Raw genomic sequence first — 12,675 nt, 5'->3', positions numbered from 1 at the left:
GTAAGGTAGTTGGGCTGGGTTTGAGAGAGGTTGTGGGGGAACCACACAACATTTTCTTTTATTTTTTTTAAACGCATCAAACAGTCAAGGTAAAAACACCATGGTGAAAATGGCAACACAAATAGTCATGGGGAAAACACGTGACACCTAATTTATCTAGTACATACTAACTTTAATGGACATAATTCACACATGCATTATAGCACCGTCATTTCTCATATTTGGAATTCTGTCGCCCGAGGCCGTTCAACCGACAATGCGTTGGGACCATACATATGGTGAAAGACGCTAAACAAATGATGAAATTAAATGCAATATTTAAACACAAGTTAGCCTACATAATGGGCAAAAGGTTAACGTGTGCATCTTGTGTGGAGTTAGATTCACAGTGCGCTCTGTACTCTCTCCTAGTACCTCAGCGGTAGCTCCTGCCTATTGGGCGGTACCTGAGACCCAGGAGCTGCTTTGATTGTGCCTTAATTTTGAACCCTGCTATACTGTTATAAGAATGGATGGTAATGGCGATCAGGGTAATCCAGATTAAGAGCTCAATTGGTAATGAATAATTTAAGGGGGTAAGTGCAAGGATTAATGGGGTGAGGAACCAAGAAAAGTTGAGTTGCTGTCCGAATAAAAGATAATGTAGTATGAATAAACTTGCATCATGGCGGATGCGCAGTAAGGAATACTGACAGGAGAATGAAGAGTGATCGAATTAGATGAGGAAATTAAGGCTAGGCAGGGACATTGAGCAAGAAGGTGTGGTGTAGGCAGGTGGGGAAGTTGACTAGGCAGGGACATTGAGCAAGAAGGTGTGGTGTAGGCAGGTGGGGAAGTTGACTAGGCAGGGGCATTGAGCAGAAGGTGTGGGGAATTTCACTAGGCAGGGACATTGAGCAGAAGGTGTAGGGAAGTTGACTAGGCAGGGACATTGAGCAAGAAGGTGTGGTGTGGGCAGGTGGGGAAGTTGACTAGGCAGGGACATTGAGCAAGAAGGTGTGGTGTAGGCAGGTGGAGAAGTTGACTGGGCAGGGACATTGAGCAAGAAGGTGTGGTGTGGGCAGGTGGGGAAGTTGACTAGGCAGGGACATTGAGCAAGAAGGTGTGGTGTAGGCAGGTGGGGAAGCTGACTACGCAGGGACATTGAGCAGAAGGTGTGGTGTAGGCAGGTGGGGAAGCTGACTAGGCAGGGACATTGAGCAGAAGGTGTGATGTAGGCAGGTGGGGAAGCTGACTAGGCAGGGACATTGAGCAGAAGGTGTGGTGTAAGAAGGTGGGGAAGCTGACTAGGCTGGGACATTGAGCAGAAGGTGTGGGGAAGTTCACTAGGCAGGGACATTGAGCAGAAGGCATGGTGTAAGCAGGGTGGGGAAGTTGAGACTAGGTGGGACATTGAGCAGAAGGTGTGGTGGAAGCAGGTGGGGAAGTTGACTAGGCAGGGACATTGAGCAGAAGTTGTGGGGAAGTTCACTAGGCAGGGATATTGAGCATAAGGCGTGGTGTAAGCAGGTGGGGAAGTTGAGACTAGGTGGGACATTGAGCAGAAGGTGTGGTGGATGCAGATGGGAAGTTGACTAGGCAGGGACATTGAGCAGAAGGCGTGGCGGAAACAGGTGGGGGAAGTTGACTAGGCAGGGACATTGAGCAGAAGTTGTGGGGAAGTTGACTAGGCAGCGACATTGAGCAGAGGTTGTGGTGTAGGTATGTATGGGCAGTGGTTGTGCTCAAGCTTGTGATGAGGATTTAACGTGCATAGATGTAAGGTGCTGGCATACGTATAGCATTGGCCAAGGGTAGCGGTTATGGTGGGATTGCAGGTCTGCGTTCATGTAGGCCAGTCAATGGTTGGAAGTACGTTGCAATGAAATTGGTCTTGCGTGGAAGGTGTATTTAGAATAGATGTTTTGTAGGCTTTATTGGGATTCATTGCTAATGCAACTAAAACGGTAGTGATTAATGAGTTAAAGGGTTCAGAAAAATATACATATTTTATATTCATTTTTTTGACAGGTGCCACGTGTCGTCTTCCCTCAGTGTATGTGCGGTAACAACATGTCTGTTCCTCTCCTCGCTGATGCTGTGACTGTCTCCGGCACTGAGCGGGAAACAGCAGCGGTAAGTCAAGCCCCGTGGCAGTCAGTCGCGACTGCCGTGGGTTTTGTTTATGTGGAATCTCTAAGATACTAAACTGCTCTGCCTCATAATGTTGTGAGTTATTTGGAGGTGCTCCGCTACAGGGCTCAGAGTGATCAGTGGACTGTAATCTAACATTGCAAAAAACTGGAAAAACTTGTGTTACAAGATTACATACCATTGCATTGAAAGGGAAAAAAAATGGTTCTGGGGCACGTCATGTGTGGCGTTCCTCCTTGTTTGGCTATTTGAACATGTTGCTTTATATGAGAAGTTGAACTGCAGTGTAACACGTTGGCGTTGTTACTCTGCACTGCCTTTCAGAAGTGCTTTCTGTTTACAGAACAGTTTTCCATTTCTATAACAACTACAGTACTCTGTTCTCATAAACTCTGAGGTCCCCCATTGCACAACATTTCATGTTAGATATCTGCAGCCTCACTAAAACTATTAGTAGGGGGAGGCCAGCAGGAGCATTGACAATATAGTCACTGTCACACTATGGGTGCACAATGTCATAATAAGATGGTGATGTCTCGGCGAACAGCAAAAAAGCCACACAGACTGACCCAGGCAAGCTACCTCCTGCGGCCCAGTCAGTTGGTGACTTCTCCTTGAACTGTACAGGGGCATAGGCAGAAGCGTCAATAAGATGGAAGGGGACTGTTCAGTCTTTCCTTGTGTAATACCACAAAGAGCACCCTGAATCGGGAGTGTACTCTGAGTGAGAACTTAAGAACGATGTGTACTGGAGCTCTGGCTATAGGACGAAAAGGTTTACATTTGTGTAGGGGTAAAAGTGTTTAGTTGCAAGCTACTAGCCAGTCGCGACGAGTAACGTTCTCCACATGCGCAGAACAAAACGAATTGTTCCCCAACTGCATCTGCATACCATTGTGCGGTTGAGCAGTCTGCCCTCTGTCTTTCTTTGCTTTCCCCTGCTGAACGAGAGGAGGAGCCAGAACTCAAAACGTCCTGCAGTGCCTGTGGCCACAAACACAGCTCTGCGTACGCTCCATGGGCCAATCTGGCTGTGCATCAATAGAAGCGGGTTAGCAAAATTAAAACTGCAATGTGAGGATGCTGCTGGGGTAAGCAATTGATCAATCGCCTCAACAAACTTTGTAGCAAGAAATCTGGTACCGGAGTGTGGCTATCCCTAGCCCACCCGTTGGCTGTTCTTTCTCCCCAGATGGCATACCCTACATTCATTTGTATACACCAGGTGGAGGAGAAGCAAAGTCGCCCTGCTCCCCCACAAAGATCAGTCTAGGCACTTGTTAGGGAGAATTCGCAATTCTGTTAATTCCCTTCTACCTTAGCAACCCCCAGCTCTGTTGCTGGACTTCAGGACTTTTAATGTTTATCCTGGAGAGAGCGAGCCCTTTTTCCCCAATCTCACATGTGTTCTTATCTGATTTGGACACTGGTTTCCTTTGGTTTTGGATTCTGACCAACTTCATAGGCATCATATTTTTGTATTGGTACACACAGCACCCTCGGTGCAGTGTCACAGAGAAGCCCTTTGGGTTTCTCTTAGGGTTTAAATAACTTCTCTTGGCTAAACTACTGGTTTCAAAGAGCAGTAAAGTGAAATTGACTTTCTAGACCCAGCGCACACTATCTTACCTAGTGCTGGAGGGGTTACTTAGTATCCCCTTTAGTCTACCTTCTCAAACCCTCACTACAATTAATGGCTGGTGGCAGTGGTTTGTTTCCTACCATTGTGCGTTTTTACCGCAGGCTGAATCAGCTGCAGTATTGCACCCTTGGGTGCCCATTTGGTCAAAATGGCCCTGGTCGTCTTTTTTCACCATTTCTTGTTGGAAAGGTCCTTCTTGAGATTTACTCTACACGCCAAACCAGGTTTGGCCCCTTTGTTAGTTTTTTCTTTGGCAGGATTCACTGGTAAAGACCACCCCTGGCTCCAGCGTGTCTGGCAGGGCAGGAAGCTAGGGAGGTGGCCGAACTCCCTGTCCTTAGTCTCCTTGGTTACATGAATGCATCCAAAGGTGATTGGCTGGCTAGCTGTACTTGGGAGGACAACCACCCTGCTGTGTGAGTGACAACTAGGCTGCAAATGAATGGGAGAGAATTGCACAAAAGGTGAGGTCTTTTGCAAGGAAGGCAGAGTCGACCACTGGTTGAAGACACCGAAGAAGAAACTGAAAGGGAAGCTTGCTGCACCTTCCTGGGCCGTTGGTTTTCCTGGTGAAGCCCTGCTGCAGTGCTGAAGCTCTGAATTTCTAATCGACTAGAGAAGCCCGGAAAGGACGGCTTCTGCCCTTGGGTTGTGGGACAGAACAGCCTCAAGATGAACTTGCCTGGAACCCCTCTCCCTGCTGGCTGTACTTCTTTACTGCTGCAGGAACTGAGTGCCATAGGACAGGAACACAAGGACGAGTGCATCGTCTTTAAACTGGACCCGAGCTCCAGGAAGATCCTCCGGACTCTCTCAAAGCAGGATTAACCAACCTTGAGCCACCTCAACAGAGTGCTGGACCCCAGAAGCAAGGAAAGTCCACAAGTTGTCCAAGAACTGCAGTGGTGCTATTTGCGAGTAGCTGAAACCGCGAAGTGCTGCTGATCTGAAGTGTGCCCATTGCTGCCAACCTTAATGCAGGAGTCGCCAGACGCCCTCCCTCTTGTCCCAACGACTGAGGCCCAGGAACAACCGGATCTGCAGGACTACAACAGAAGCCAACTGGAACCTTTTCTTTAGACTCCAGGTACTGTGTAACCAGGGTTCTGATGCTTGTTAATCTGCTTAGAATCACATGCTGTGCATATAGTCCGACATCCAGTGGCAACCACAGAGTATTGCATCTTGTCTTTCGAGAATCGAAAGGGAACGTCGACATGGGCATGCCTGTAACACTATCCCTACATGATGTGTAGTGTACCCAAAATCCCTCGCGCGTCGAGGTCACTCAGATTTTTTTTCCACCCAGCATACTGGTTGCTTTATGCGGAGCTCGTCAAGAGACATTGCTATCGTTCTCCTCGACCCTTGGTCGTATATTGTAAAGTTATTAATTATTATCCTACCGTCCATTCCATCGACGGCTGTTTCCTGATCTACACCGAAGCCGGTTCCATGGACCTTCGACGGACGGTGATCTGGTCGGCACTGCCAACCGGATGGCCAGGCCTTCTGGCCGGCCTACGCAGTAGGGAGAGTGGGGTCGGGGTGGACATTTCCTTTTCCGAGAATGCCTTTCCCTTTCCTCTTTGTTCCCTGGGTCTCTTCATCCCTATATTTTTCCTCTGCTATAGAGCGGACTCAGTTTAGGTTTTGCCCTTCTTGCAAGGCCAAATTTCCTTCGAGGGATAACCACTGTAAGTGTAATAGGTGTTTGCCCCTGAATCACGACGATCCGGCTGGTGAAGCTTGCCAGCTCCTGCGTCCAAAGATGCTAAAGGAGCGACGTGTTAAGCGATAGGCGGCCTACGTAATGTCGCAGGCCGAGTCTAGTTCTCCCGGCTTTGTTGGCTAATTAAGCCGACACACAATGGACCATGCTACAGGAGGGCCTTCCAAGAAGTCCCTGAACTGCTGCAGGCTCGCTTGCTCTCCACGGTAGCAGAAGGCAGACAAGCTAATCAGAGTATTTTCAAGAATACTTTGGATGCGGCAGAGACTGCTGGCAGGTCCTTTGCTCAAGGTACCCTCCTCAAGAGACACGCATGGTTACAAAACCCTGGTTTCAAACCAGAAACTCAAGCTTCACTAATAAATAAGCCGGTGGAAGAGACTAATCTAATTGGAAAAGCAGTAGATGAAGTGCTCGAAACTGCTAAGAAAGAGCATGACGCCCTCAAGACCCTGGATCAGATCACCCATGGGCCTTTCCCAAGGAAGGGGAGCGGATCGAGATGTTCCTTTCGTGGTCAACGTTTCCCTCCGAACCAATACAGCTCGGGAAATAATTGGTCCTCTCCCCAAGGAACCACCAGCTACAACACACCATATCCACCAAGAGGTGAACGACGTGGAAAAGGAAGGGGCCGAAATTGTACTCCTCGAGGCTCCCTGGCCTCAGGCCAAAAATGACCTGCAGATCCGGGTCCCCTCCCATGCCTCCCTGGTCAGAGGCTGGCTAACACATTTCTTCAAGCATGGGAGGGGTTAACTACAGACCAGTGGGTACCCAAGACAGTCGCCCACGGGTACTGTATAGAATTCTGCTGCCCCCCCGCCCCCCAATTCAGACCTCCACGTTCGAGGCACCTGACGCCAGAACATCTGTGCATCCTGCTACAAGAAGTTGAGACCCTGCAGGAAAAGGGCGCCATAGAAGTCGTACCTCTTCCACGGGTAAACAAGGGTATTTATTCAGTGTACTTCCTTGTACCCAAAAAGGATCTCACCAGGTGCCCTGTACTAGATTTGCGTCCAGTAAACAAACTTTGTGAAGCCTCACAAGTTTCACACAGGGAGATTACATGGCAACATTGGACTTGAAAGATGCATACTTTCATATTTCAATGTTGCCGGCGCACAGAAAATACCTCCGGTTCATGATACAAGACAAGCACTATCGGTTCAAAGTACTCCCCTTTGGCATAGCCTCAGCACCAGGGATAATTACGAAGGTACTGGCAGTAGCAGCAGCACACCCGCGCTGGCTATCCATCCTGATTAATCCTCACCTCGAAGACTGGCTCATAACAGGGGACTCTTACAAGACATGCCTGTCAAATACCCAAAAGACTATAGACCTTTTATTCAGCCTGGGATTCTCCATCAACGAAATGAAATCCAGCTTAGACCCCAGTCAAGTCCAGCAGTTCCTAGGGGCTCTAATTCGAACAAAGGACGACCTCTGCTATCCCTCCAACGAGAGGGTCCAAAACATGTTTCAAATCCCTCACTATGTAGCCAGTCGAGAGGTGACTGCACGCAGGGCTATACCACTGCTCGGAATGATGGCGTCCTGCATTTATTTGGTTCCTCACACGCATTTGCGTCCAATGTAGGAGTGGCTCAACAACCAGTGGTGTCAGGCCAGCGGACAATGGGACGATCTAGTGGTTGTCTCGCCAGCCCTCGTTCTCTCGCTGCAGTGGTGAAGAGAACCTCTAGAAGGGAAAATCCTTCACCACGCCCGCAGTGGAGGCCACTCCCACTACAGACTCATCTCTCAGGGTGGGGAGCTCACCTGCTTCAACAAACAGTGCACAGTTTGGGTGTTAGACATAGCATCCAACCACAGAAATCTGTTGGCACTATTGGCAGTTTTCAAGGCACTGAGAGCTTTTTAGACCCAACTGCAAGGGTAGATCGTCCTGATCCTCACAGGCGGCACCACAGCCATGTATTCTCTAAACGAACAAGGGGGTACTCACTCTCCAGGGCTGTCCAGACTGTCCGAGAACATTTGGAAGTGGGCTCTCAAACACATGTTCCTGTTGTCTCAACATGTTCCAGGAGAACTCAATCTTCTGGCAGACGTACTCCCCAGAGATTTCCCTCTACGATTACACGAAGACATCGTCTCCAATGTTTTTGCGGAATGGGGGTTCCCAGATATCGACTTGTTCGCAACTCTGGAGAATGCTCAATGCCAAGACTACGCCTCCAGGAACCAGTCACCATGTTATTGGTGGCGCACATGTGGGCCCGCCAACCCTGGTTCGCTCATCTGATGGAGATGTCTCACTCCCCCAGTGAAGCTACCTTGCCCGTACAACATGTTGCAGATCAAAGGCAGACACTCCACCCATGCCTGCAAACATTGAACTTGGCGACCTGGCTCCCGGTGTTCAGACACCTGCAACTCTCTCAGAGATTCATGGACATACTCAGGGAAGCGCTTCGTTATCTGGTGCAATTCCAAGGGCGTCAATCCCATTGACTGCTCCCCACGCACATTATATTGTACCTTTACTTATTTGACCCAGGCCTGGTTTTTAATTTCTTTAAGGTTCATTTAGCTGCTCTCTGATCCTACACCACGTCACAACAGAAAGTGTTGTGGCTGAAAATACAAGTTATTAAGGCTTTCATGGAAGGTGTCAAGAGAATTCCCCCCCTCCCCCCATTTCTAATCCAGCTCTCGGAATGTGGTATTAACCAGACTTATGGGGTTTCCATTTGAACCTATGCATAAATCAAGTCTCGAGGATCTTACCTATAAAACAGCCTTCCTAGTGGCTATCACTTCTATTAGAAGGGTTAGTGAACTACAGACCCTCTCTGTTCTAGACCCTTTCGTTAAAGTTTACAGAGATAAAGTGGTTCTGCGCACTCACCCTAGATTTGCGCCTAAATTTATCTCCAAATTTATCTCCAAATATCATGTGAACCAATAAATAGAACTGCATATTTTCTTCCAGAACCCCACCAACATGGCCGAAAGAAGCCTACACACCTTAGATGTCCATAGGACAATCATGTTTTACCTGGACAGAACTAAACCACTGAGAAAGACGAACCAATTTTTCGTTTCAGTGGCAGCTAGTAGATAAGGGGATCCTGTCTCTATATGCGAGTCTACTCAGACCAAGCATCAGCCACCCCCTCCCCCATCAACTGCGGAGTACCACAAGTCTCCTGCACCTCCCCTACACTATATAACCTATTCACACTCCCTCTATTCAACGACTTAGAAGAATTCGGCATGACGTTCACCAATTATGCCAACGACACTCAAATTCTTTTCCCTCTAGCTGGTGATTACAACCAAGACCTAAAAGCCCTACAACACACACATGCCATCATCCAGGCCTGGATGGCAGCCAATGGCCTCTGTCTCAATGGAGACAAGACAGAAATCCTACTGGTGGGCCCCAAAGAATCCCTTAGCAAACTTGACGGCAAATATAGCACCTTCCTAATTGAGAACTCGGTCATCCCAGTCTCTCCTGCTGTAAAAACTCAGTCTATCTAGACTCCACCCTTTCCATGGATAGACCTGTCAGCTACATCTCATCCTCAGCAGCCTTAACAACCAAAATAATTAATGCAGTAAAACCTCACCTATCCGCTACAAACTGCCTCAACATAGCCAGGTCCACCATATGTGCCAAATTGGACTACTGCAACGTCCTTCTATTAGGCACCTCGGCTAAAAACATTAATAGACTCCAAATCACACAGAACAACGCCTTGAGAACTGCCCTCAATATTCCCAAGAGGGAACGTATCTCCCTAGCAAGACAAAATGCCCACTGGCTCCAAGTCAAAGAGCGCATCCAGTTCAAGACCCTAACCATTACCCACAGATGCATATCCCAATCTGCCCCTAACTACCTTACTGATCGGATACAACCAGTCCAAACAATCAGGCCCAGAAGGGACCTGTACGCGAACCAACTCTTAGTCCCTAACTTCAACAGAGTTAAAGCTGGCGGCTCGAGCTTCGAAGTCCTAGCACCAAAAGCATGGAACTCCCTACCACCCAAACTGAGAGCGGAAACATCCCTCAGTGCCTTTAGAAAAGCTCTGAAAACCACCTTGTTTAAGTGAACTCTACTGCAATGCAAATAATTTTTGTATACTGCTATACCAAAGTTCACTGTCCCATGTAACCTCGTACCCTCAACCATGTCTAACTATCATGCCTACCTCTCCGCCCTCTCCACCTGGCTCCGTTGTGAAACCCAAAAGTTCCTGTTTTCCGGCTTCCTCAGCCTTGAGAACGGCTAGACCGTTCTACACTCAATGGAAGTTATCTGGGAGGCGCTAATCCAAATGTATGGATCACATGACCAACGCGATGACGTTTACGTTCACATGTGTCCTACGCACGTCAGCTGACTCCATTTAACGAAGCGGAAGTCTTGCAACCGCGCTTCTGATCGTGTGTTGCTCATTTCGCGTTCTGGAGCTTACTTCTGCCTTTTACTTCTACCATTTACCCACGGCATCTTCCTGCTATTTCTATTGGAAGCTTGCCGCATTGCTGCTCCACACCGCTGCTCCCTATTGCTGTATAGAGACTTCGGCTGTCTACCCGGCAGCACCAATACCCTGCAGATTACAGCTCTGCCTCCATCTACCATGATCCTGCGCTCATCGAACTTCTACTGTATTAAGGACTTGTACTTCCTGGATCAAGATTCTCATACTCTCTTTCTACACGTGCACTGGACTCTGGACGCTTTCCTGTGTGTGCACCAACCCGTCTCTAGTGCGGCCCTCGTTTCGCTCGGGTTAGATCCCTCACTACCCTTTCCTTGCCGTTGTTTCCTTGGATTCCTCAGACTTCTTGAGACTTCCTTGGCTACACACCCAGGTTAGTGTGTTCAACATAGGTTCTTATTTTCCTTCATTTCAAATCATCATTCTAAATTTGTTCCTCTTTATCAACAGCCTGGTGAATCTTGGTCCACTCACGCCCTTCCCACTAATAGCTCTGACTGTGGGTTCTACTAGTCAGAGAGACATTAGTTGCAAGGTTCTCTTTTGGTACACTGCGCCCTACCTCTGACATCTTCCGGTGGAAGAAGACTTCGAGTGTATCCTTTATTGCTACCAGTCTGTATCCTTTTACGAGAACCTTTGAATCCTTCTCCTGTATCCATTGTGTTTCAGTTCTTAACAGTAACCATGTCCACTGCCTTTCATGTTATTCGCCTGTGTTAAGTAAACCTTCTTGTAACAGCGCCACGATGCCCGTGGGCAACTGTGCGCTCTAAAAATGCAAATAAATAAAGCAAGCAGTTAATTCAAGGTGGTTTGTCCAATGCATCACACTCTTTCTCACTTGCTAAGAGAGCTGCCCTTCAAGCCTAGAGCGCATTCTACTCTGGGCACTGGGACTTCCATAGCATTAATTGCAAATGTTCCCCTAGAGTCCATTTGCAAAGCGGCAACCTGGAGTTCTGTTCACACCTTTACAAAACACTGATTCTAGGTCTGATTCTCAGGTGGGACAAACAGTACTAAAACATCTTTTCACTACTGTTCCTTCTCACAATCCAACTCCGGGTACTGCTCGCTAGTCTATGCACAGCATATGATTCTAAGCAGATTAGCAAGCATCAGAAGACATGCATTACTTACCGTAAAAGCATTTCTGATGGTTGTATCTGCTTAGATTCACATGCGCCCACCCTTCCTCTCCGCTCGGATGGAAGGAACGTAGACTTCTTACTACGGTCTCTTTTCTGTGCTCCCTCACGATAGTCATAGGCTCCCTCACAGCAGAAAAAATACAATCGGAGGGACCTAAACGCGTGAGGGATTTTGGGTACACTACACGTCACGTAGGGTTAGTGTTACAGGCATGCCCATGTCAACGTCCACTTTCGATTCTCGAAAGACAAGACGCAATACTCTGCGGTTACCACTGGATGTCGGACTATATGCACAGCATGTGAATCTAAGCAGATACAATGATCAGAAATGCTTTTACGGTAAGTAATGCATGTCGTACTTGCCTCTTGTTATGTGTAGCTTGCCTGCTCTCACTAGAGACTTGCATTTTCTTCCCCGTGCAGAGTTGCTTGCATATTTGCTTCTCACAAGCCTCCCAGCTTGTGGCCCAACAGTGAGTCTTTTACAACAAAACTTTTTAACAATGTGCAAGACTTTTTACCTATCTTCAAAAAGTGCTGAGCTCCCCTAGACTGACATTTGCTGTCCTGGCTCCCTGAAGACTCTTCTTACCTTCTGACTTGGTGTTGATCTGTCTCTCTAAAATGTCAAACATACTTTACTTGAATAGCTGGGAAAGGGTTCACCTATATTTCACTGGGGGATGGAAAAGTGCTTACCTGTTTGAGAAACGTGTTAACCTTTGTTTCCTTCCCTAACGTTTTCTTTTGACCATAACTCCAGTATTGCATTTAAGAGTTAGTGACTTATCAGTGTCCACAGCACCCTAGTTATTGAAGTCACTGGAGGGTGTAGGAAGTGTGTGTGAGACATCCCAAAGGCGTAGCTGCTTACTTATTTGAACTTGTGTTTTATTGAAGTATATTTTATTGTTGCCAATTGCCCCTTCTAAAGAAGGCTTATTTTAAAACAGACTGTTCAATTAATAAATGATTTAATCAAGAAACCTTGAGTATAAGTGTTATTTGAATACTTGTCACAGTGAATCTCTGTGAAACCCTACAGCTCACATTGACCCCTTGGAGACGAGCCTGGCTGCTCAGTCACTCTACCAACTTGTGTAGTACAGGCCTATTACAAAGGTTGGGGTTACCTATTGCCAAGAGGACAAGGCTGGTGTAGTCGCCCTCAGTTACTATATACAATCTTGCCCAACAGTGCTGGGAGGCGTGTAGCGAGTTTGTTGTATTGGTGCTGTGAGGTGGCTGCGGGACTAGTTCATTTGAACATCAGCCGCGCAGGGGCTTGCACGTTAAGGGTGTTTGTCTGCCCAATTCCTGATTATGGTTGCTGTGCTTCGCAGCATATTACAGGCTCGGTAGGAAGACTGGGCGCCTCTCAAGAACGTAACTAGTTACTCAGGCCTGAACTGGGACTGATGAAGGAAGGGGGTCCCCATTGCAAACGGGAGCTAATAACCCACTCGTTGAGTGCCTGCCTCCGAGGCAATGATCCAGGCTAATGTTCCTACTGTGGAA

General features: G+C 47.7%; 1 protein-coding gene across 1 annotated transcript in view; it reads left to right on the top strand.

Annotated features, from left to right (window-relative positions):
- The window catches only part of LYPLA2 (lysophospholipase 2), a 350,809-nt gene that overhangs the window by 41,938 nt on the left and 296,196 nt on the right, over window positions 1–12,675 (top strand). Inside the window, exon 2 of the mRNA XM_069622386.1 lies at window positions 2,011–2,115. Within this exon, the coding sequence (XP_069478487.1) occupies window positions 2,038–2,115 (78 nt within the window). The 5' untranslated portion in view covers window positions 2,011–2,037. The remainder of the gene's footprint in view (window positions 1–2,010; window positions 2,116–12,675) is intronic.

Source organism: Ambystoma mexicanum, chromosome 11 (genome assembly GCF_040938575.1).
Source record: "Ambystoma mexicanum isolate Mex_15411 chromosome 11, UKY_AmexF1_1, whole genome shotgun sequence".
NCBI classification, from domain to species: Eukaryota; Metazoa; Chordata; class Amphibia; order Caudata; family Ambystomatidae; genus Ambystoma; species Ambystoma mexicanum.
Note: the sequence above shows the minus strand (reverse complement) of the source record. Positions and strands in the feature narration are given on the sequence as shown.